Source organism: Idiotropiscis lumnitzeri, chromosome 8 (assembly GCF_059441095.1).
Source record: "Idiotropiscis lumnitzeri isolate Australia: NSW breed Sydney's pygmy pipehorse chromosome 8, RoL_Ilum_1.0, whole genome shotgun sequence".
Classification (NCBI taxonomy): domain Eukaryota; kingdom Metazoa; phylum Chordata; class Actinopteri; order Syngnathiformes; family Syngnathidae; genus Idiotropiscis; species Idiotropiscis lumnitzeri.
This window is the reverse complement of record NC_142398.1, coordinates 14,843,552-14,870,062: the sequence shown is the minus strand read 5'-3', so window position 1 is coordinate 14,870,062 and position 26,511 is coordinate 14,843,552. Positions and strand designations below refer to the sequence as shown.

The 26,511-nt window shown below is 39.4% G+C and overlaps 1 protein-coding gene across 4 annotated transcripts in view; it reads right to left on the bottom strand.

Moving 5' to 3' along the window:
* Positions 1 to 26,511, bottom strand: part of ank2a (ankyrin 2a, neuronal) — an 80,647-nt gene that overhangs the window by 45,723 nt on the left and 8,413 nt on the right. For 2 of the 4 annotated variants that reach the window (XM_088301753.1, XM_088301752.1), the window contains exons 2-18: positions 17,161 to 17,262; positions 9,851 to 9,949; positions 8,736 to 8,834; positions 8,543 to 8,641; positions 7,813 to 7,998; positions 6,562 to 6,585; positions 5,601 to 5,699; positions 5,121 to 5,219; positions 3,201 to 3,299; positions 2,762 to 2,959; positions 2,591 to 2,689; positions 2,394 to 2,492; positions 1,848 to 1,946; positions 1,565 to 1,762; positions 1,369 to 1,467; positions 326 to 424; positions 5 to 202 (exon numbers count right to left, since the gene is read on the bottom strand). In XM_088301753.1, the coding sequence (XP_088157879.1) occupies positions 5 to 202; positions 326 to 424; positions 1,369 to 1,467; positions 1,565 to 1,762; positions 1,848 to 1,946; positions 2,394 to 2,492; positions 2,591 to 2,689; positions 2,762 to 2,959; positions 3,201 to 3,299; positions 5,121 to 5,219; positions 5,601 to 5,699; positions 6,562 to 6,585; positions 7,813 to 7,998; positions 8,543 to 8,641; positions 8,736 to 8,834; positions 9,851 to 9,949; positions 17,161 to 17,262 (1,995 nt within the window). The remainder of the gene's footprint in view (positions 1 to 4; positions 203 to 325; positions 425 to 1,368; positions 1,468 to 1,564; positions 1,763 to 1,847; positions 1,947 to 2,393; positions 2,493 to 2,590; positions 2,690 to 2,761; positions 2,960 to 3,200; positions 3,300 to 5,120; positions 5,220 to 5,600; positions 5,700 to 6,561; positions 6,586 to 7,812; positions 7,999 to 8,542; positions 8,642 to 8,735; positions 8,835 to 9,850; positions 9,950 to 17,160; positions 17,263 to 26,511) is intronic. The other 2 variants (XM_088301748.1, XM_088301749.1) reach the window with 2 other exon arrangements.

Here is a 26,511-nt window from a genome sequence, read left to right as displayed (position 1 = left end):
GGACCTTGGTTGCTGTGTTGATGTGAGCTCCTTTGCCTAGTAGCAAGCTGGCCATCTCGGCGTGTCCCTCCTGTGCAGCCAGGTGAAGAGGACTGACTCCCTGCTTGGTCAGAACATTGGTCTCTGCACCATACTGCAGCAGGGCTCGCGCAATGTTAGTCTGGTTCTTTTTGGCTGCGATGTGAAGGGGAGTGTAGCCATTCTGGAAGAAGAAAAGCGAACACCAGCATCATCAATTTCTCATCTCGAGTAGAGTCCTCTGCAACACGTGAGCCATACATCAATACTGTGATGCTCTCCATTTTTTTTATGACAAAATCCGCACCTTTGCAGTAACATGAGGTGAGGCACCTTTGTCCAGCAGCAGGAGCGCCACCTCTTGGTTGTCATAATGAGCGGCTACATGGAGCGGCGTTAGTCCATTCTGTTTGAGCAAGCATTTTGTTACACAATTGAGTTGCTTGGAAAAAATCTTTATGTCAATATTTCCGACACAATAATGTGGAAAAAGATGATGCCTTCACACATGACTTATTAAAAATTATTGAAAAAAAAAAAGGATTTTTTTGTCTTCATTAATTTTGCCGGCAAAACAATTTAAATGTATTTTGGTTTTTTAACGTTTTTGTTTTTAAATTGGGGCTGTCAAAATTAAAGCGTTAACTGAAGATTTTTTTTTTTAACTCAGTTAAAAATTTTAACTCAGTTTGATTTACTTAAAAAATAATTTGGCATACTTTGCAAATATTGCACCATATTAGCTGGTTATCTTTAGCACATGATCGCAGAACAAAACACCCTGCTCAAGTTTCCACCAGGCTTTGCAAATCAGCACTGCTGGAATTTGGTGCTTGTGAGCAGTTTTGAGAAACATTTAGAAGAAAAATGCCGGAAAAGATGTCGCCATTTAGATGAAAACTTTTTGAACAGTCTTTCAATTAAATATACTTCATATTTGGTGATTTTGCATTCATTCTAAGATATTCAAGTAAATATATGTTACAAGCTTCACAAAAAAAAAATAGTAGGTGAAAAATGTGAGTAATCACAATTAATCATGGAATTCTTTTGTGACTAATTAGTTAAAACATTTAATCGCTTGACAGCACTTTTTTAAATACAATATTTTTTGTTAACCTTTCTGTGTATGGTGCCATATAAATAAATTTGACATGCTTTATTTATCCAGTGGGGCTTATTGATGATGAATCCTATAAAACTACACAGCATACTATTGAGATGTGATTGTTACAGAATATTATCATACCAAACCAAAATGAACAGTCATATCGTTGTATTACAGAGTAATAAGCGGGTAATACAGCTTTTGTACTTGAATGCTGTAGCTCAACAACATCTCCACCTCACCTTGCCAGCATCATCAGGGAGAGCTTTGCGTTGAAGTAGTAGTTTTGCCACATCAAGGCTTCCGTACTTAGCGGCTACATGTAATGGAGTAAATCCTTTCTGCGGTAGTGGAAAACCAAAATAGAAAAAAAAAAGGAATACGAGGAAATTTAAGTCATGTTTAGCTGTGCATAATCTCACTCAATCCTTTGCTCACCTTGGTGGCCATAGAGTGTGAAGCGCCGGCTTCCAAGAGCACGGCGGCTGTCTCCACTTGGCCCTCTCTGGCTGAAATGTGGAGCGGGGTGTAACCATTGATAGTGGCAGCATCTGGGTGGGCCATGTGCTGTAGGAGCAGCTGGACAATGTCGGTTTTTCCTAATCGTGAGGCAATGTGGAGGGGAGTCTGGTCCTCCTGCGATTGAAGCATGAAATTAAGTATATGCTGTACACTCATCACGACATGAGCCAAAGCAGAAACATGGTCAGTGTTGACTCACCCTGGCCATGGCATCCACCAGTGCTCCATTTCTCAGCAAACAGCGCACCACCTCCATCTGGCCTGCTCGGGCTGCCATGTGTAGAGCTGTCTCGCCACGCTTTTCACCAAAGACAGAACGCCATTATGCAAGGCAGAATAATTGTTTGGAAAGATAAAAAATTCAGAATCGGGGAGAACCGAGTGGTTCGGTGAAACCCCAGATTGGATTTGACTGTTATGATTAAGAGATTGATTAAGAGGCAATGATTTGTGACTGAGAATACGTATCTCTTCTATTGTGGAAATCTTAATTTTAGTGAAGTTGGGACATTGTGTAAAACTCAAATAAGAGAAGAATACAATGATTTTTAAATAATTTCCAGCCTATATTCATTTGAATACATTACTACGGCAACAAAAAAATGGGAAAAAAAGAGAGAAAAAAATATCAAACAAAGCCACACTCAATCAATATTTAATACCTAATTCCAAAAAATGTCGTTATTTATCTCATTTCAAACTAGGGAGTTACTTTCCAATCAGCCTGATATAGTGCCAAACTTACAATGTTGCGGACATCAGGAGAGGCTCCATTCTGCAGTAGGAGTAGAACTATGTTGAGGTGGCCCATGAAGGCAGCGACATGGATGGGAGTCAAACCAGACTAAAAAAAAAAAATAATAATAATAATTGGAGCAAAGATGGTTAAACTATCATCATCACTTCGCATCAACTATGAAAGAAATTATCTTCGCATCTCACCTCTGTAATGGCTTGAATGGATGCTCCGTATTTCACCAACAATTCCATCACTTTCACCCGATTCTTTTTACAAGCAATGTGTAGGGGAGTGAAACCATTCTAGAAAGAGAAATAGTTGTATTTTAAAGTCATGTGACACGTTGCCATCTTCTGCCCGATATGTTTGCATACTAGTGCTCTGGCATTGGGATTGGCCTTCTTATCGAGCAGCAGCTTGGTGACCCGGTAGTGGCCGCAGTGAGCTGCGACGTGCAGCGCTGTGAGGTAGTCCAGTGTGACATCGTCAACTGGAGCCTTGTCCTGCAGCAGCAGCTTCACACATTCCACGTGGTCGCCCTGGGCTGACATGTGCAGTGGCGACAATCCATTCTGTGGATGATGAAGAAATATAGAATCATCTTCTGTTACACGAACACGATGTAATGAGGGAGCTAGCTGGTTATAGGGCTTTGATTTATGAATCCGGAAGAGTGTGTCTTTGTTTCATGTACTGTGTTCCCTTTGTCATATAGCATTACACTTCACAAGGTGTGCTCTCATTTCTTCGATCGCTAAAAGATCATGCTAGAGTTGCCGATCACAGAACATGAATATATTTGTGGAATATTACCTTTGTTCTGGCTAAAATCGGTGCTCCTTTCTCCAGCAGCAGCTCTACTGCTGGGTCATGTCCGCTCCTGGCCGCACAGTGTAGAGGCGTAAGCCCATCCTAGGATGATCACGTTAAAGTGAGTTGAGATGGTTGATTTGAATAGAGCAGTGATTCCCAAACGCTGTTTCGCAGCAAGCGTAAGAAATTGTCAGTAAATTGCGTGAAAGCTTGATATGTGTAAAAACATGTATTTATTTACTCCATCTATTTATGTCAGTGACATGTAATGACAGCAGAAGGACGAAATACCTTTCCACCAGATTACGGAAAGGCCAATGAGCTCTGACGTCATATCATTGTGGATACGATTTACTCTCTTCTGGTCCATGATCATTATTTTCCAACGTGCACGTTGTCATCCAATTATTAGCGTTATATACCGGACGTAAGTAACTAAGGATAAATATGGGCACACTAATAATGTAAAACACCCAAAAAAAAAATAAAAATGAATATATACAATTTGAACACAGAGTTTGAGATTTTCTGCTTAAATAACTGGAAATGTTAATAATAACATTAACACAATACTATACGGATATTCTCTGACAAACCGGGATCGTTTATTTATATTATTTATTGCTAGCCTATATTGAATATCACCAAAAATAATTAATTTGGGGGAATACTGTCATAACGCCTCTTCACGCCAATCTGACGACAGCGTTTGGAAAGTCGGTACACACCATCTGTTTGCTGTAGCGCACAATGTCGTAAAGTCCGAGCTGTTGTTGGGGCGTCTGCAGGGCGTTTTGGGACGATTCAACATGTAGAATGGGCTGTCGGGTTAAATGAACACTGTGATTGGCTGTTAGCTAGGAAATCAGTGCACTGGAGAAGAACCTGAAGTGACGAAAGTGGGAAAACGGTGAAAATTGACGCTATTTCTCATTTTCACATCTGCTCTATGGACATAATGGCTGGCTGGACAAAAGAGTGCAAAGACCAACTAATCATTCACGAAAGGTCACCGTAAAAGGCTACGCACTGACTATTGCCGCCAATGGCATGGAGGGGTACTACTTCTCACGCGTGCGCAGAAGTTCCAGAGTAGTTTGTTTCTCTGTCGGCTTTTGCGGTGTGTTCTTTGGTCATTTTCCGATCTGACGTGCCAACTTCTAGGCCGACTCGACAGGTGGCCACTATGGCTGACGTCAGATTGGTGCGTGGAGGCCTTTAGACCTACATATCTGCGGCTGTAATAGGAGGCCTTTCTTTATATTGCTACTTGGTCCTTTGGAGGAGGACTCAAAAAGACGATGTACGTCTGTGATAGTTAGTCTGGATAGGTCCTGAAACATCATATATAGAGTAACGCAATTTTTTTAAGACCGACCCTTGTTTCTGCAACGGACATGATTACATGCAAAGAGCTCATTGACCTGTGTTTAAACCAGGGGTGGGCAAATTTTTGATTAGCCGGCCAAAATGGGTTGTAAAATTTGACAACGGGGCCGGACCAGGAGCAGATGGATGGAGTGTTTCGGTCACCTCACCTCATCAGAGAAAAAAACCCCGTTTAATTTTAAATGAAAGTGAACAGAAGCATTACAACAAAAATACATGTTTTTGACACACCACAGTATTTAGAAAATAAAACATTAACAAGGTTTATTTATTTAATTTTTTTTCTAGTTCGACGGGCCGGATTAAAACATTTAACGGGCCGCATGTGGCCCCCGAGCCCACACCTGGTTTAAACACTACCTGTTACCATTCATACCAGTGAATTCAACTAAATTAAATTTGTGAGTAAATTGAGATTTTTTTTCCATTCTGTTGGTCTGCTGTGGGATTTTTTTAGTCAAAAGTACGCTGGAATGAAGGCAACACCGCTGCTATCTTGACTGTTTTGCAAAAGTCGGTGCGAAGACTCACTCTGGTTTTAGCGTCGATCTGAGCTCCTCGATCCAACAGGAGTAGCACCATGTTGGTGTTGCCTCTCTTTGAGGCCACATGCAGAGGCGTTATTCCATTCTAACAGGACAGATGAGAGCACAGTGGGAAGGATATGACACAATGTCATTACACAATAACAGCAATTTAGTGACTTTCAGGCCTAGCTGAGGAAATCGTATTGTAAATTGAATTTCTATATTGTAATACAAAGTCATATAAATCAATAACAAGCTTGTTCAATGAGAAAATTGCAGGACATGTGAAAAAAGGAATGGAGAAAACATAGAGGGAGATAAAAAGCTAAGAATTTGTGTGGTAACATTAAATTGTACATCAGCCTATAAGAAAAATACCAGTGCCTTTATTTTAAGTTGACGTATAATGGCTGTAGTTGCTGAGTAAAAGCACGGACAACCGAGTGTCTTGATGTGATTCGAGAAAGTGGAATAGGCCGGCTACCCTGGCTGTGAAGTCCACAGCGGCTCCTCTGTTCAGCAACAGGGTGGAGACATTCACGTTGCCGTAGTGAGCGGCGATGTGCAGGGGGGTGAAACCACTCTGTTTGAGACAGGGAGGGGCAGGAGAGCAGAGGAGAAGACAAGAAGGAAAGGAGAGGGAGTAATGGTGGAAACAGCAGGTGAAAACAGGAGAACACTTGCAAAAGAAAGAAAAAGCTGCTAAACAACAGAAATCGCATTCAGTTGTACTTGCATTACCATAAGGCAGCATGCTAAAAAACAAAAAAAAAAAAAAAAAAACCCACTCATATTAAAATAAGAAGCATGCAAATAGAGTAAGCCAAGAATAACGCATGCAATGATTTCTTTACTGCTTATATTGGTGAAGACGTCAAAATTTGGAAAGACAAAAAAGACACAACAAACTGCACAAAGCATCTACTCGTGAATCTGCCGACAAACAAATGGCCACTGATCGACGTAAGCGCTAAACTACAAACAAATCTACAGTACACTCAGTCGTAGATATGTTTACTCCTTACCTTCCCGTTCTGATAGACATGGTGCAATTTGATTAAGAAACAGAGTTAACTTAAAGATCGAAAAACACATCACATAACATCGCGCTTAGGTACGAGCATGCTGCAGGTGATCGAGAGAAAATGAATAAGAATAAGATGTGAGCTGTTTTTTTAACTACTACAAATGAAAACTGAGCGGAATTTTAAATCAATGCGATCTAAGACTGAAGCATATCGCGTGTAGCAATGAAATTTGCGAGTGTGACGCCATGCTGGAGTACATAATACATGCAGTCATTTTTATTTCAAACCGTAATTTTAGCATGCATGACTCCAGAGTCCTGAAAAGGGGAAAGCTAAAAACAACGAAGCTTGAAGAGATGGTCAAAGAAGACAAAAAAATGAATCAGAGAGAGAGCGGCGATGGGTCGGTAAGTGTACCTCGGTTGTTCTATTGACCATCATCTGGTTAGTAGGCAAAGAGAAATGGGAGGATAGGGTGTTGGATTGGTCAGGAAAGGACTTCACCACCACATAACAAACACGGTAAGTCAACAAGGTCGCACGGAGGAAAAGACGGAAGCCGTTGGTAATGCACTTTTAGTATTCGTTGTAAAATCAAATCAAAAGAATTCCTCCTTTGATTTTGAACCATGCTCACAAAGAGTTTGTTCATCGTCTGACCATAGTTGTCTTTGATCAGATATCCTTAGGACTAGTTTTCAAAATGTCCACAATCCTTTGAGAATTACGCATTCATTTCAGTTGTAAAATGAAAGTTTGCCCCAAGGAACCTTGACGTCACTGGATCATAAAGTGCTCCATTGCATCCATGTTGAGACTGTGACTTAATGAGGTTGTCATTTGCCCTCCCTCCTTTTTATTTTGCACTACTATACCACTTTTATACCTCATTCCTTTTTCCCCAAACCAGAGGTCACCAGCCTGGTGCCGACAGATAGCGCCAAAGGACCACATGAGTAGCCTGTTGGCTGGCTCTAAAATAACTGACCAATGATGGGACATTGTAATTTCCAGTAAGTTGTCGAAGTGATCGCTTAAAAAAAAATTAAAAACTGGCAGAGACATGCATATGAATTTAAATCAGGGATTGCTTTATGTGCCCCTAAATATATTTTTGATGCTGGTTTAAAAATGTTTTTACGTTTTTCACATTACTTTTTTTATTTATTGTTTTTACGTTTTTACTTAAAAAAGCTTCTGTAATACAGATTTTACCATGCATTGCGAATTTCAGAAAAAAATATTGCTAAACCTAATCCTGAATTCCCGAATACCACTATATTACATATATTATTATCATTATATTATGAGTATTATTTTGAAAACCTGATGTGCTAAAGAAAAAAATAGAGCAGATTTGAAATCAGCCCCCAAAAATTCATCTACAGTAAAAAAGTTTAATTTCACCCATGCATTAAAATTTTTTTAAAAATGTGTCGATCATTGTTATTGTTAATAATTATTGTTCAATTTTGTTAACTTGGTAAGTTTCTTCCTCTAGATGACTATCATTAATTATCATTTATAACATAAAAATAAAAAAGTGGCGACCCTTTGGCATTAATCGGTGTCCAACATTATGTGGCTCTCATTATCAAAAAGGTTGTTGACCTCTGCCCTAGACGTCCTAGGTCCCGTCATATATCCAGCTTTGTGGCACTCGCTCACCTTGGACTGGACATCAGCGTTGTGGTCGTTCTGGAGCAGCAGTGCGGCCGACTTGGTGTCATCTTTGCGCGCCGCGATATGCAAGGCGGGCAGACGCACTTTGCCTTTGGTGTCGTGCTCCAGCAGCAGGGACACCACTGCGTTGTGACCCTGCTGGAGCGCGATGGCAAGTGGTGTGAAGCCATCCTTTGGGCATCACAGAGATGAGGGAAAATGGTTAAAAAATTCAAAATAAATTCACATTTTCTTCAAATAATTTCTATAACCGACATTGTGGCCCAGCTTTTAGAGAAATACTCCAAAAAGGCACCTCATTTGTTTCAATCGGTTGCTGTAAGTACATTTACGATGACATATGGTCACAGTAGACAGTAGATTGCTGTTTACAACCAAAATAGCCTGCAGAGTATACACGGAATCCGCGCACTGACGTTAACAGTAAACTTTAACGAGAAAAAGCTGCTGCTTCCAATGTGAAGCATTTCTGAGAAAAATTTAAAACAATTAAGGGATAGTACATTCTTATTCAATGCAAAAAAGTGCGTTTGTATTTGTATAATATGTATTGTAATTAAAAAGACGGTATGTTGATAATTGATAATGATATGTTTGTAATGTTTATTTTAATATCAATGTTTACTTTCTATGTGTTTAAAAAAAAAAAAAAAAAAAACGCCCCACCCAGGCGGTGTTTGCACAGTTGAACACATATTAATATCTAGAAGGTTACCTCTGTTGCAATACTCTGGTTTCCATCATTTTCCAGCAAATATCTTACAACCTCCAAGTGATTCTCCTGTGCAGCCATGTAGAGCGGAGTGAAGCCATTCTGTGTCGAGAGAGTCGATGCAGACAGTTCACAAATGATGCCGTTTGTGTTTCAATCAATCCAAGTACCATGTGATCAAGCTCAAATTTATCACCTGCGATTGCGAGTTCACATCAGCTCCTCTCTTCACCAGCAAGCGGACCACTTCTTTTTGCCCAGCCAGCGAGGCAATGTGAAGGGCGGTATTTCCTTTCTGTGGAGAAAAGAAAGGGTAAAGTGGGTTATAAATACATTGGTCTTCTTTTTATCCAATTCGTCACAGTACCCATTTTTTTTTTTTTTGTGAGATGGACCACTTTGCATCCTAATAGGTTAAATAAGTAGTTGCCAGCTGAAACTAATTGCATAATAATTCCTAAAAGTCCCAAAGGGAATTGTTTTATTGGTTTAATAGGAGGAGGGCAAAGTATGGCCCGAGGGCTACATACAGCCCGCTTCATTCTTTAATCTGGCCGACCAGGCATTTGCATTTCAAGAGTGCAGTAATACATGTTGCATTAATTTCCACCTATAATTTGTTAATTAAATTGTATTTATTCAAATTTCATTTTGTTTTCATATATCTCATTAAACAAATTACACATAGTAAATAATGTTTTTAAAAAAAAAAAAAAATTGAAACTAATTTTACATGAACAATTACTTAAAACAATAATTAATTATTTTAGTATTAACAGTATGTGACCTCATGGTTGCTCAATGAGACATAAAACTCGAGTATTAAATGTTGTTGACTACAATGGAATGAATGCTGATGCTTTTAGTTTGGGTACCTAAAGGTTCCTGAAAAGCTAAATCAAAGGTCACACTGGTGTCAATGAAAGAACATGAGCGACGGATTCCCTGCTGGCTGTTAAGAGCGGAGCATGAGGCATGGAGGGAGTCACATAACAAACAGCTTATCTGACATTCACGACTGTCACAAGTCCAGTGTCACAGTCCTCCGCCCCTTTTTCCCCTCCTTAGTTAAAAGTACATGAGCAATAAATAGTATCATGTTTTTATAAGTGTTTTGTATCTTTAATATTGTCCTTTCACTTTTTTTATATATATTTTTTATCACAGGAAAAAAAAAGGGTAGCAAGTATAACTATATTTTTTTGGGTTGGAGCGGATTAATTTAGTTTCCATTTATTTCACTGGGAATAGTTACCTTGAATGATGAACTTTTCAGGTCGTATATTGGAGTGTATCTATATGAAACTATACCTTAGTGGATGAGTCAACGTGTGCTCCTCTCTCCAACAATTCGTCTACTAGATCCTGGTGTCCCTCTTTGGCCGCCAAATGCAAGGCATTCAAACCATTCTACAAGGATAACAAACACAAAGAGTACATGAAACATTAAATATTGAAATAGTAGCATATCTGTGGCATTTACATATATATCCTTTGAATACTTTAGATTTCATGTATGGAAATGAGTCAATTTAACACCGGTTGGCAGTCACTCGAGACAACCAAATAATTTAAATGCAGTTTCCTGACATGACTGAAAATTGTTTACCATTCAGTCATATTTTATGTTTAATTCCTAAACAACAGAAGGATCATACAGTTGTTGAGAGTAGAACTCCGTCCAGGCTGAACATGCAAAACATACAATCCTGGATCCACATCCAATTTTTTAAATTTCCTCATTGGATCACAGCAAATAAAACGTGAATACAGCATTCATGGAAAAAGGGAGACATTTTATAAATCACAATCAGTGCATTACAATATACAGAATAGCATATTCACCTCATCATCCTCTTCTTCCATTGTGCACTGTTTTCTTCTATCTACAAAATTAGTTCAATGTAGTCTTGCCTCTACCTTTGTCTTTTCCGTTCTTCCCCAAATTCCTTCTCACGCCTTCCTAAACTATGCTTCTAGCTGGATTCTGGAACGGTGGACCGCGAACTATCAACAGTGAGCCACAGGTTTAGGTCCAAATTTGTTGGCGTGTCCTCCTGCTATTCCCCGTGCCTGCTGGCTCTGAAGATCAGCCTGGCACTGATGTCAATGAGGAGCTGCAATGTTGCTAACACCTCCACGACCGGCACCCCCTTTCCTCACTTGTGCACGTACAACATGCATGCACACACACATAGACGAAGGCAGATATAAAAAAAAAAAAAAATGTGGACGCGGAGACACGCACGGGAGTAAGACTTGAGTTCCTAAATGCCATAAGGGGTGTCATGTTACTGCTCTCTTTCTGCACTGTCATAGAGGGTAAGTAGGACACCCAAGTACATAAACAGGGTTACTCATATTTAGAGGCAACTTAAATGTCACCCTTTCAAAAAGAAAAGAGGACAGTCCTCAGGGAGCAAACTATGCCAATCGCAGTGTGGATCAGTGAGCAACTTGAGTGACTGTAAAAGGGTTCATCTGAAGGTTGACATTATGCTCTCTGAAAAAAAAACACAAAAAAATACAAACGCATGTGCACATACATTCTAAATCTAATATAGCCCCCTTTTAAACTGAGATAGAATGTCTTTAATTGGTGAAATCTGGCATTCCCATGACTTGACTATGAATATGAGATTAATTGAAGACACTAAATTGCCCGAAGGTGTGAGCGTCATTGTACATGCCGATTGGTCATTTGGGTGTACCACATATGAAAAAGGGAATAATTCCAGCTCACCCATGACCTTGCACATGATAAGCACTAGAAAATGGAAGAATAAATACAAATATCGTGTCTTTATCTTCTCAATACAAAGAGGCAGGAGGCTCCACAGAACAAAGTAGTTATACTTTGAAGATAAAGATACATGATTAGGAGAATAATGAAAATAAAGATAAAACTGCAAATAGATTTGTAATATTACAGGAAAACATAATTTTACAATAGTGAAGGTGTAATATGAGAAAAATATTACAATTTCTAAAGGATAAATTTGAGCATAAACTAAGAATGGTTATAAAAAGTGGGCACAACATGTTCAAATGGCAGTTTTTTTTGTAATCTAAAATAATTATGATACAAAAAAAATTGTAAAACCTATAACAGATTTTTTTTCAATGATTTTGAGAAGAGAAGTAAAATCAAACAGCAGAAATAATGTGGTCTGGTTGTTCTAGGCGGCTCTTTTTCTTTTTTTATTCCTTATAGAAGCCTGACGGTTTTTTTTGTTGTTTCTTTTCTCTTCTGCTGGGACTGGGGGCAGGAGAAGAGAAAAAAAAACTCAAAACATGATTTTATCGCAATCACCAGTACAGTATAAATAAAGTACACGTCACAACAATATTTCAATTAAACATTTGGCCATTCAAGCATCTTCTGTATCCTATCACATCAAACTTTCGGCAAAACTACACCCATGATTGGTCGCCAGTCCAACCATTCACACTCAAATTTACACAATCACTTAGCGGGCATCTGAGGCCATGATCGAAGTCAGCAAAGTATACACCGACACCATCAGTCACTACTTTCATCAACAAGGTTGATTGAATTCTAAAAAAATATATACCAATACATATTCCTTTTTTTTTATCCATAAAAGGTACATCTGGTATGATTAATTATCATCATTGCAAGCATAGTGTGCAGGTGGGCCTATTGATACGCTTAGTGAGTGTATTGCATAATGTGCAATACAAACATCATCGTCGTCATTGCAACAATCAGGTTGGTGCGGTGACGCTGAGCTCATCATACGCATAACAGCGTTCGTGTGGTCACATTGCCAGTGCGCTAAGCCGCCGTCCCATCAATGAATTATAAATCGCACAGCCGAGTGAGTCAGCGATATTTTTGTCACTGCAGAGCCAAAAGGCAAAAATGAAGCAGCTTCCAAATGTGCGTCAAGATGATCCTCACTGCACATTTGAATGTGCATGCAGCCTTGCATGTTTTAGCGTGTCATCAAAAATCCTACACATATTTGCATGATTGTTTTTGGGAGAGTTCACACAATAGTGTAGCTATAACGATGTAATAACCGTGGAATGTCAAATTTGGAGAGACGATAGCATGTGCGCACACACACACACACACACACTAAATCTTTTTCCTCTGAGCCGTAACTAAAAGCTTAATTTAGGTAATGGACATGCCGCTCGCAAATCGACGACATTTAAGTGAACTCCAGTCAAGTGTGATTAAACGGGTACATGTGACTTTATCACATGCTAACTAATGTCCTATAGTCCGAAGCATACCGTAAACTTAAATAAATGAACGAGTACCCTAGAGGAAATAATGTCAACACAAGTAGGTTTAAGAGGAATATCACTGACAGAGGATTAAAATTTGGGCGGATTAGAGCGGAGGAATGGCTTTTTAATTGTGGACATGTGAGCACGAAACAGATGACAAGCACGCGTGCTTGGCACAAACATTCACACAATATCAATTCCCGTGTTTTAACTGAAATTAAATGGTCTGTCGGAAATAAATGACGTTTTGGTTTGCTTCATTCATTAAATCTTTTAGGACGCTTGTTTTGACTGTCATGAGGAGGAGTTCTGACTCCAAACTAACTTGGCAGCCTTTGGCTTTTGGTGCCACATTTGATCTCCGTGTTGCTTTCCAAGAGGTTTGGATTCACTTATAAATGAACGTGTGGCGTTATATCATCTCTTAGAATCTACTGATGTCACTTTTCCTGGAGCTCACTGAACTAATAACATTTGCTTGCTGAGATCAAAGAGAAACATACAATCCGTGCACCGATAAACTCTGAACAATCATCTACATGAAGTCCATTAGAGGTTTTGGTTATATATCATGATTGGTGATGCCCCGACTCAGCTGCCCACTGCGGATAATGGCCCTGTAATTGCATTGAGTGCTTTTCCACAGGCCTCATTTGGATCTGCTCATTTCCTTGGAAACAATCATATCTCTGCTAATCACGAGTAAACCAATCCTTTATCCGTATGACTCCTAAGGTGACGTGCATATACGCAGGTCTTCTGCCTGCATTATCACGCGTGGTGATGTGTCTCGAAGTCATATTGTATTATGTAATAAAAACTATTGAAGAGGTCCCCAGTAGACTCTCCTCTAATAGAAACTTCAAGAAATTAAAACCGACCCCAAATAGAGCCCTCCTTTTTGTCTACGCTGGAATAATATAATAGGTAGGATCAGTATTAGACCCATTTATCCTCACCACACATTATTACAGTAGAGTTTAAAGAGGAAGTCTTATTTATCATTATACTGTTCCTCGCTATAACGCATTTATTGAACAAAAAATGATTAAGGGTTTTGCAAGAAAGTGGTACCTCAAATCGCACATTTAGTTTTTTCCATGACCAAGATGGTAGTTGAAATTAATTAGAATTCGTTTTATCAACTACAGTCCCCCCGAAAAAAATAAAAAAATAAAAAAACAACAATGATGTAAAAACTGTATTGTATAAAACAAAACAAAACACTGAATGTAAAAAAGTAAATTAATTTGATTAATTCCTGTGAGTTGTGAGTGTGAAAAAAGCAGAACTACTACTAACAAAAGCTTTAAAAGGGGGCGTGGCCTAGGGCTGGGCGATTAACCGAAAATTTACCGTTACCGAAATTTATTAGAATGACCGACATCATTTTGCCCATGTCGGTAAATTCGGTGTCTAAAAAAAAAAATGAAAAAGGAAAGTCTTTTCTGTCTGCGGCAATGTTCATGCCTCTTTAAGTCTGCTCCAGCGCATGTAGTCACGTGACTCAGGCGCTGTAGAAGAATGTAAACACAAGACGCGTTCGTAGCTGGCGATTCAAATTCAGAAGCGGCTGACACGGCTAAAGACGAAGTAACGTTAGTTGAAATTGGTCTTGTCGCGCTTGTCCCAAAAAGAAATTCGACATCTGTCGTTTGGAAATGTTTTGGGTTCCATAAAGACGATGTTTGAGCAAAAGAACACGAACTACAAACTGCGTCGTAAGCACCTGAAACAGCGCGTCCAACCTTTTCTTTTTCACCACCTACAACACAACCATGCTGTTGACTTGGAGCTTGTGCTAAAAGTTCAAAGTGAGAAGCAAGGTTGGACAAGTGACAACAGCCCACTAACGGAGGCGAAACCATACGAGAGAACGTCTCAGTGGTGGACGGGATAGCCTAGCACATAGCTAAAGATAGAGCTCCTGAAGTTACAGTGGAGCGCACAGGATTTAAACGCCTCAGGAACGTAGCCGACAAGAGGTACGAAAATATTTGCCGCAAACAGCACTTCCCGATATGGACAACATCGGGACGGGAGCGGAGACATGTCGAGCATTTTGCATCCACATCCGACTTGTGGTCGAGTCGCAACATGGATCCCTGTTTGAGCCTGAAATGTGCAGTACATAGACGACAAGTGGCGACTGCGCACCGGAGTACTCGAGACGGCACATTTTACTGATGAAGCACACGCGTTTGTTTGGCACTGGCATTCCATTGATTTTTTTTTTTTTCATTTTATTTAGCATTTTGTTTACAGGCGACTAGTGCCTTTGCACATGGCATTATTTATATTGTTTACAAGATACCTTTACACAAATCTAAGCATTTGCAAATGGCATTACACCATCTCGGCACAATCTATTTGCAGGAAAAGATTTTGTGAGAGGTACCCTTTTTTTCCTGTTCTTTGTGACATTGTTCAAGTCATGCAAAGCAAGCTATTTTGAATGTTTATTCAAATGATTTTTGTACTTCTATTTTTCATTGAAAGTAATGTGTACCAGTTGGTCAATAAAAAAAAGCAGTTAATATGCATTTTCTGCATTTATTTTGATTTTGGTCCTCAGGGGGAATTTATCGTGCATTTATCGTTATCGAGGTAAAATTGCCCAATTTATCGCGATATTGATTTTAGGTCATATCGCCCAGCCCTAGCGTGGCCTATTAGGTGAGATCGGAACCTGGTTGGTAAATTTCAGTGAGGACATGAATTCTGGCCTATTGTATCTGCTTGCAAGATTTCACCGTTGCAGATGACTCAGGGTCTTTTTTTTAAATTAATTTAATTTAATTTAATTTAGGTCATATGTGCAAACATGACCAGGCAGTTATCTTCCGTCTTATGCAGCTGGTGCCCACACTCCCCAGACTCAGACATCTTGTTTTGTCTCACAGAATATAATAAATATTTTTCATCACCACACAAAATTCACATCTTTAATCTTTCTATTGCTTTATATAATATTACACTTACAATTTTGCCTTTACACACACACACACACACACACACACCCACACCCACCCACCCCCACGCACTCAAGTATAAATAAAATAATGCCACACACTTTTTGGTCACCTGACAAGGGCTTGAATTCGATCATCTGACACATGACAGATATTATGAAGGGCAGGGGTTTCTTGTTGCAGAGAGCAAGGTGGGCACCGTGCGTGTGTGTGTGTGTCTGTGTGTGCATGAATGGGCAGGCTGAGTACAAACAACAGCCATGGCGCTCCGGACAACAAACAGCAGAGTTGGAGGTGGGAAGAAACCACTTCCTCTCAGCTGACCAATTAGAGCCCAGAGTATAAATAGTTGCTATCAAGAGATATCAGTGTAATGACACAGCTATTTGCTTTGACACACAAGATACACACCTCGCCCTCCAATGCTTTAATCCACCTTGTGACAACTGTAAATCATGTTGGTGTCGGACGTTTAGGTGGGGGAAATTTTGCATGTTGCACTTTCCTTACTCATACGTGGAATGCGGTTGAGGGTGGGTGCAAGGGGGGAGGCAAAGACCAGCTGTTGGGGTAGGGGGGGGAGTATGGTCTTTATTGGTGGGAAGAAAGAGAGTGGAGAGGCACGGGGTAGGATTTGTTGATGTGGTGGTTCTGGATTAGATGGAGATGCTGAGCAGGCTTCTTTGTGTGAAGTCACCGTGACACAGCACTGTCTTTATTGGACGTGCATTATTGTTTGAGATTCAACAACTTTAAACACCTCAAAACACTATGCAGTGAAACCTTGTTTTAACAGACGCTGATTATCTGTTAAATTGATTAATTTTTTAGCATGGCCTAAAAACACAATTTTTGTCTCCTAAAAATGCCAAGTACAGTACAAAATGATTCTTGATAAACATCAAAAAGGTTGAAACTGCTTGAAAGGTTTATAAAAACTTACTTTGCTGGTGCTGGGGGAGAATAAAAGCATTCGGATTGTCACTTGGTAAGCGGTATTTATTAGAAGTTAGGGTTAGAATATGACAGAAAATGCACAAACAGCAATTATGATTTCAGTCCTGGTTTGGTCCATGGTGCCTGGTTTTTTAAACTTTTGAAACACGAAGATAATCTTTTTTTTTTTTTTATGTACATGGATGATTCCAGAAATATGAGCAGAGGCTGAAATTCTGAGTATATGTACAATTTTAAATTAAACAACATCTCTAAATGAATAATTGTTTATCAATAGTTGCCCATTCATTTGTTGCAACTCAACACTGCTTCAACCATTCGTAGCACTCATCCCGACAAACAACACATACTCTTTGATGCCAGACATAAAAAAAAATAAAATAAAATAAAAATAAATATATCTCTGATGAGAATGTTTAGGTTTCTTACCTGATTGCAGGTGCTAATGTCAACTCCATTTTTCAAGAACTCGAGGACTTTATCGATGTTTCCAGCTCTGGCAGCCCGGAGGAAACTGGTGTTGCTGTCCGACTAGAACGAGGAAACACATTGAGGTGCTTATTAGTGAGTTATGAATATCCCTGCTTCGTAGCTCTTTGGCTGTTGAATTCAATAAAGGGTTGATTGAAGCATTTTTAAAGATTTTTTTTTAGAGAATGTACTGTAGCGGTCAAGTGTGCACACAAGACGCCAAAAGTTTGTAGTTATTGGATTTTTATTTAAATGCTTTTGCTTTGCCAAAAGTTTAGGCATTTTGGGGGACTATATTTCCTATAAGTTCCTTAAAAAAACTGACCTAGATATCGTCTAGACTGGGGAGGAGACGATTGACGTGGTTCAGATGGTTACCAGGACTGTCATCATCTGACCTGGATTCTGGACCATCCAGAAATATTCTGCAGGACAACCTGAGTCCTCCCAACTATCGCAGTGTAACATAAGTTACAAATGTCCAGACCAGTTGGGGCATCAACACGAAATCATTTTCTATTTTTGGAAAGCCAATATATATTTACATTTTTGAACCTGTTCGCGTCTAACATTAGGTTGACATAAATTCCAATTTCGGTATTAGTAACACATTGCGCTTCCTACTGTGAACAGTTGCACATTGCAGCATTCCTCTAAATTGATTTTGCTTTAGTGATTTGTCACAGTTCGGATGTCATCACATATTTCTTCTTACCCGTTTTATGATCATTAACTCATTTACTGCCATTGACGGCTAAAGACGTCAAAGTTCCATTTTTTTTTTTTTTTACTCGGCTGGTAGTGAATGAGTTAATATCTTTACAACATGATATTCATTTATTATTTTTAATTTAACGTTCAATCTATACATACACATAGGTATTACTGCTCCCTACATCTATGGTTGAATTTTGGGCATCAGACTTTTTGATTTGATATGACAAAATAAACAAAAGATCTTAAAATGCAGCATCTAGAATTAAAGCAGGGAAACATGCAAAATCTATCTTAAAAAAAAACAGCTTCACTGCCTCGTAAGATGGAGCACATGTAGTTTGATAACAATATTAAATGACGGCATATATATTTTAAGACAAGATAATATTATTCAAATTTTGTTCTTGTTTAGCATGTCCACAGCAGGGTGCAAAATATAGAATTGTTTCTAAAGTCCGTATTCTATGAGTTAATGTACTGTCATTTTGATTCTTATTCAGTTTTATGAGATGTCCCATTTTAGTACAGATTATACAATGTACATTCTGCAAATTATATCACTATCAGGACATCAAACTCAATCATGTCTGGGATAAAGCCACACCCACTGTGCAGGAACGAGGGCCAACTCTCACGTGAGATGTCACAACGCACAGAGAAAGCCCACCTTCATGCAAAAGAGGCATTTTGAATATTGAAATAAAAAAAAAAAAAACTATAACATGATGAAAACAGAACCTCCTGGTTTTCTTACCAGTGATTCGTTCGATCCAGATGGTTGTTGATTCAAATCGGTTTCACTGCAAGTAGTTTTGAACATTTTATCTGATCTGCAGGACATACAAGTTGCTGCGTTTCCCATGATTAACAAATTAGGTCCAAAAGTCACAATTGACTTGATAAGCAGTCCTTCTGTGCAAGTCTTCCCACTCAAGCACAATTTCCGGACATTAGCCGGACAAATGGTCAATAAATCCTACAGGCTATTAAACATGTCCGTGTTTTCAACCCGCTGCTGCTCCATGCTGAATCTCACCCATGGTGTTCGGTAATAACATCACTCTGTCCCCTCTCAGGCAAAAGACCCGTCAGCCTCCCATTTCCCTGGCTGAGTTCTCGCCAAGGCCCACAGTCCAGCCTCCTCTTCCTCTACCAATACTCTCTCCCTGTCAGCATGATAACAACTGTCAACTCGCCTGCCTTGGTTATTTTTACCCTTCCAGACCGTCTCTTCCGCCATTGTGTGTGCCCAGAGTGGCGTGCATGACAGCTGGGTTTGACTTGGACTATACCGTGCCTGGCCTTCACTACTACTACTCTTCAGGAACGTCAAAACGCTTAGTAACGGTGACGCTTGGACAAATGATTTAGGTCAGGTTTTGGTGTGGCTTGTTTTGGGTTTTACTGCTTATAAAATACAAATGATTTACCATTTACAGTGAAACACATTCATTTTGAGTTAGTTATTTCCTCTCTGTTGAATGTGTATTTTATGTAGAAAATGATGCAATACGTTATGTTGGAGATATCAAATGGATTATATTACATAAAATATGAATTGTAAAATAAAATGATTGACACCTGAAATCCAGATTCAGATAGCATTGTGGATATGCAATCTTTTACAGTACTATGAAAAAATTATGGTGATGGGTACTGATGGGAAAATGAGGCTTCAAGATGATTCATGAACCAGTTGTTGTGTTTATTAAGCCATCGAGATGGCACTCTCTGTTTAAAATGGGGCAGAAAGCACACTGACTTACCCCTTCAAACAAATAGTGCCATGTAGACGAGTCAATGCCGCAAAATGGCCGCAAAGCACTTAGAGCGAGAGGATTATAAAGCATCTACATCATACTTTGATGCACAGTTCTACTTAAATATGGGGGCGGGCCTCCAAATGGTGGGGCCACGGTGCAATCTAGATCTAGAGAACATGTTTGGGTTTTTTTCCCCACTGTACTATAATATCGTACAATTGCACATACACTACAGTAGGTGGCAGCACTTTGTCACTTGTATGTACAAGTTGACTTATAACAACTTCATAGATAAGTGATCTATGTATAGTCATGGCGGAGAGTTGGGGGGGCATGAAATATTTCCTTCTGCGATTTGGGGTGGGAAAGAAATATTTAAGAAGCACTCTTCTAGTATGTAGACAATCATGAATGCATGTTGCATGAATGACATATTCTTTGAAAAACAGAGGAAAGGTTGTCAAGGAAATCTGAAAATATGTGAAACTGAACTGAGAATATGGAGTGAATATTCACTGTATGTGTAGAAGACACAACAACACACGCAAGCTCAATTCCAGAATTGACAGTTTTCACTGACTCATTTTTGCATTGTATTGTGTGAGCGTTCCAAAGATTAGGGGTGCAACTACTTAACTCAATACAGGTAGTGCTAACCCAACTTCTGATTCAGTGATTGTCTCTGCCAGGTTGCCTTCAAGTTAGTTGAAAAAAAACTGTACCATTTGTGGTAAGAGACTAAGGAAAAGCAAAGGTCAATTAAAATTTGGGTTAGCTTACCTCCGACGAGTACTCTTAGTCTGGTTATGAGTAGCAACTGTAGCATATGGAAATAAATGCAAACGTATGTGTGTCCTGAGTTAAACTAACAGAAGAGAATTCCAAACAAAGATTGACTTGATTGAGAAGCAGCCGTAATCTGTACTACTGTACAGGATTTGACTAATGAAGGATACTGGATTATACTCACTCTTCCTGTGTCTATGCTAATACCGAAGCATCTTAACTGCAATGCAGTATCATTAAAATGCAAGATTAACTTCAGTGTACATGAGATCACATTTATATATATTTTTTTTTTTGCATGAAAATGCCACGTTTTATCTTCATGGCGAAAACAAACAGTATCTCTGTATAGTCAGTGAAATGTAATGGTATTTAACTGATTTTTTCACGTTTTTGTATGATTATCTCCCACACAGGGTCAGAAATGATTTTTGCCCTCTGAAATGAAATCAGCCTTCCAATTTATTTTTAATTGGGTTATCTTTGTGAGCTGTTCAAATACTTTTGATGATCTGAAACATTTAAGCATGATAAATATGAGAACACCAATAACAAAAAAAAGAAAATCAGGATGGGGGGGGTTATAGTTTTACCGCACTGTACTTATTATTTGTGTGCTATCACTGTGTGTTACCATAATGGGAAATGTTCATCTGAATCTCATCTCAGATAAAGATTTTGCAAGTGGCCACTTCCCAAATGATAATGATTAAAGTAAAATGACATGCTTTAGTAATGATACATAAAAATATAGTCACACCTGAATTTATTGTGCAAGACCTCACTGGGTTCGTCAAGCAATAGACCAGGGGTGGGCAAACCTTTTGATTGGCAGGCCACAATGGGTTCTAAAATTTGACAGACGGGCCGGACCAGGAGCAGATGGATGCAATGTTTTGGTAACCTCACCTCATCGGAGGAAAGAAAATACATTTAATTTTAAATGAAAGTGAACAAAAGCATAAAAACAGAATATATGTCTTTGACACACCACATAATTTAGAAAAGAAAACATTAACAAGGTTCATTCATTTAATTTATTTCAAGTTCGGCGGGCCAGATTAAAACGTTTAACAGGCCGCATGTGGCCCCCGGGCCGTAGTTTGCCCACACCTGCATTAGAGGAAGTCAACTAAAAAAAAAAAGTATTTGGAATAATATAGATTCTTTTTTTTTTTTTTTTAACAAATCAGAAACCAAAAATCAGGGATCAAGCAGCATCCCTGAAGATTACTTGATCTTTAAAGTTGTAATACATTTACCCATTAGCCTGTCGTCAGTGGTCTTCTTTTGAGCACTATTGGATTCTTGTGACCAGTCGATCTAAGACAAACAGTTTGATTTAGTCACATATCTTTTACCTGCCGCTTTCGCTCAGCTCTCTCCCGCTGGCGACGCCGCCTCTCTCTGGCTTTCTGCAGCGCCTTGTACTCTGGATGAAGCTCAATCTCTCGCGCCTTCTTCAAGTGGGCAGCAGCATGGGCCATGACTTCAATTTCCTAACTACAACTGTTTCTATAAATCAATGTCTCTCAAGGTACTAGGTACCATATACACTTCATGTGTTAAGTACTTAAATTGCAAAGGTCAAGCAAAAACGCAAAGTTTTCTGATGTAAATTAATCCATGTTGGATCTCAGGACCTATTTAAAATTTTTTTTTTTTTAAAAAGTCTCCAAAATGACTCGTACTGGAATATCCGACAAAAGATCCCCGTCAACTCCTCTCATCATTTACTTTTATCTCCACAGTCCTTACTAGTAGTAAAATGAAGACGCTCTCACAAGACACACACACACACACACACACACACGCCCACACACATCTAGTGATGCAGAGCGCAAATGAAGCATTGGTGTGTCCAAGCACGAGGGAAGGACATAATGACAGAAAAGGGGTGGTGAATGATGACAGTAAGACTCATCCATTCAGTCATTATTTATCCTCACACACACACAGGATATGACCCAGTCCAGATGTACAGTACATGAAAACCCTTCTCTCCATGTGAACAGATGTGGCTTTAAAACATGTGTTCTGTAATGCATTTGTGTGTGTGCGTGTGTGTGTGAGTGTGTATGAGAGTTACAGTGTTGTGTGTAAGGGGTTTAGCGCAGCTGCAAGCCAACAGTCAAACTACAGCTACAGCCAAAGCTAATCTCTCTACTGTTGTGTCAAAAACACACATTAAAAAAAATAAATAAATAAATCCTGACTGTGTGGCATGAGAAGCCAAAAGCTTTTATACTTTTGAGGGTAATAATTTATTATGAGGGGCCATCAGGGACAACATTTAGGATTAATTCTCACACACACACGTGTGCACGCACGCATGCATGCACAAACACACAGTAGCTATTTTCATGTTAAGTGACATAAAACAGTCTATCTTTGGCAATGGCTTTCGTATAGGGCAGAGGTCGGCAACTTTAGGAGCCATTTGAACCCGTTTCAGGTGGAAAATAAAACACGGGCACCCTTGCATATGCCAAAATAATTTTGAAGATCCTTTTTTATTTATGCTGCAGACACCGCCTTGGGGGTTGGGGGAGGGGTGGTCTTTTCCGTGCGATCTGAAAATCTCATGAGTTCTGGCCTTGATCCATATCCAAGCAGCAAATGAACAGGGCATCTTCACAGATCACTTCATTTTTCCAGCTGCGACGTACGTATATGAACTGGAAATGTTATCTATGACAGCGGTTGTCTCAAGGACACCATTCAATACCACTGGCAGTGCTTTGCGAATAGGATCAGCATAATAAATCGCAAAATAAATACTGTGATAATTGGGCCCCCAATGCATTTCATGTACCCCACTTAAGACTGAGGTCTGGCGATAGGTCTGCATGAGGGGATTTACGCCTGTGTTTTTTTCCAGCAGCTGAGGCTTCTTCCCACATTCCAAAAACATTCTTGTTAGGTTAATTAAAGACTCAAAATTGTTGTGAAAGTGAGTGTTGACGGATGTTTGTTGACTTTTGATTGACAGGTCACCAGTCCAGGGTGTCAGGTGGTCTGGTTTCCCTTATAATCAGAGCAGGATGAATGATGTACAATTTTCACAATATGACGCCTCCTAGTGGTAGTAAAAAAGACGTTACCCTCAGACTGCCCCCTGAATGCAAAAGTGGCTGACAAGCTATCTTTGGATTCACATGACTGCTTCAGGCACTCCTCTTTGTGGTGAATTGCGATTGAGTGTGCTGAATGTGCAGCTTTGAAGGCCTCCGGAAGATAAATCTCTTTAAATGGCTACTCATTGCAAGAGAAGCAGAAATATGAGCAAATTTTCCAGCAATGACCGCACAGCTCGATTTTTTTTTTAATTTATTTTTTAACATGACTTGCCACCTGATTGAAATCAATAATTAGCCACGCCTCACCACCCCCCTTTGGATGCTGTAATAATGCATCAAAAGAAGTATAGAAAGAGAGGAGGGGCACAGAGGGTGAACTTGTGTGCACAGTGTCTTTTTATGAGCCAGCAGAGATGATGGCGCATACCACTCAGGCTGCAGGGGGGTGCCAACAGTGGACAGGCTTGCCGACATCTGCAACGCGGGGATAGCACCCCCTCTCTTCCCTGCATGGAGGCAAAGTGGATCGGTCTACATCTCAACTGCATTGCACCCTCCACACCAGTGATGGAACATGGTTTGACAGGTTGAGTGGATGTGTGGCCGCAAGTGAATAAGGCTGCATGTGTGTCAAGTCCTTGTCCAATTGTCCAATTATAGTTACAAGTATTAGTCAACAAAACATGTCATAAATCTTGACTGGCACTAATATGATGAATCACTCCACCATTACTGGCTATTATGTGCTATTACTGTTTGCTGGACTTGCACCAGGCAGAGGAGTAGGAACTTTTCTGTGGACGAGAGCTGCACCTTTAGCACCCCCTGCTGGTGACATTAAATTCACGCATATTAAGCAGTGTGTGAGCATACCTTGAAAAAAATTCTGCGGTAGAGGTATAATATTCAAATGTACACCAGGCTAGAAGGAAACCCTACCATAACGTTTTGTTTTTTAAAAAATATATATTTATAAAAATCTATATCACCTTCCACTTTTTTTTTTTGCACTGGAGAGGAAAAGCTCTCCAATCTCATTGCGCACTAAGAATAATGACAATAAATGGCATTCTGATTCGGATCTGATTCTGATTCGAACCAATGAGCCTCCCTGTCTTTTTTTTTTATCCCAGCTTGATTATATTCATTTTTGTGAAGCATACTTTACAAATATCATAATAGTTGACCTACTTAAAATTTAATTACATGCAGCCACAGTTACTGTAACGCACGTCTCGGACCTACATTTCACTGAGAAAAATCAATAAACGGATCGATTAGCATGTAAGCTGATCTTAAAATAGTGCACTAACACTAGATTGCTGTATGTCTCTTTTAGGACGAGGTGGGGGGTGGGTAACATATAAGGAACAGAATCTCTTAGGGTCAACGATTGTTCAACAGAAACTGGGAGGAAAATGCTACATACAGATACAAACAGTACTTCAGGTTAAGATAAATAGTGAGTGTGTTATTTACACAATACACTTTGTGTGTTTGAGTCAAGGGCTGATCAGCGTATTTTATTGATCCTTTCCATTCCATTCCTATCATGCGATAATGGCGTTTAGGAGAATACACAGCTATGAACAGCTATAACACAGTTATTAACGGAGTATATACACTCATTGGGTATAACTGCATAATCAAATGACAACCCAATGACAATTCTGTCTTGACAAAGATGTTTTGGTTGTTTTTGGTTGATTAGTATTTTGATTGTAATTTCCATATCGAAGCTGAGCAATATTTTATATATATAGGCTCTCATCGATGCAGTTTGAGTGCTTGTAGTGATAAAAGTGTGCACATTTTTCGTGTACATTTTATATTTGTTTACGTGAGTAGATAGCTACTCTACATATCCTTTTGAACCTGTTATGAAGGTGTTAACACATTCTGTCTACTGTCTACCTTTCAGATAGCGTGTTAGGGCTCTAATGATGACGTGAAACCAACAAAACTAAAAAGTATAAAGACATTCAATTTTCACAGCACTTTTGCCGCTACTTTGGATATTTCCACTATCCACTATTTGGCCATTCAGCACTATTCCAACAATAAAAATCCCCGTAAGCAGACACATTCACAACAACATTCACACATGCAAAGAGTGTGCCATCACCAAGCAACAATCTAACTTCAACTGCCTTTAAGCATCTTGCAGGTCTATTTTTAGAATATTCTGACCTGAGCTAGAATAAACCTGCTGCCTGCACAGTGAGGAAAACAAGCAGATTGTTGTGCTTTGCAATTAAGATCTATACCTTAAATTAGCCCAGAAACATTTAACATGTGTAGTCCTGATATTATTATTCCTGTTCTTTATGATGTCCTTCTGCTAATGGAGGTGCAGCGCTGACTCACGGCGATCTGACAGAATTATAATGCATACATGATTTAAGGGAGGGAGGCTCTTGCTTTGAGACTGTTTTTTTTTCTCGACATTGAGCGGGTCGTGCAATTTATATGACGACAAGCCTCAACACTCACAGCTGCTCCCTTCACCGGAAATGTTAGTTTTCATTAGTTCTTACATTGGTTCGGCTTAAGGGAGGCATATTGATAACCAGGTTAAGTTTGCGAGAGCAAGACAGAAATGATCTGAAAAGGCTTGCCATATATGTTAGCAGGTCAAAAAAAAAAAAAAGGGTTCGATTAACAAAGGCCGGTGGTTGATTTTAGTCAGGCCCACAAATTGGCCCTCGTGATGAACCTACTCGCAAAATGGGCAAACGACAATAATTGCCTTCGAATGCATCAAAAGTGCCACTACCAACCGTTTGTGTACAAAGAGACGTGCATTCAAGCGTGCCTGTATTTCCTCATTCTGACGACAATTTTTATGAATAAGGTCAGAGGGTCCAGGCCGGAAGGCTAGCCGGATCACGGCCGGTTCAAGCGCCCAGCTCTGTTATTAAAACATAACATAACTGAAATCACATCCCCTGCAATCAAATTAA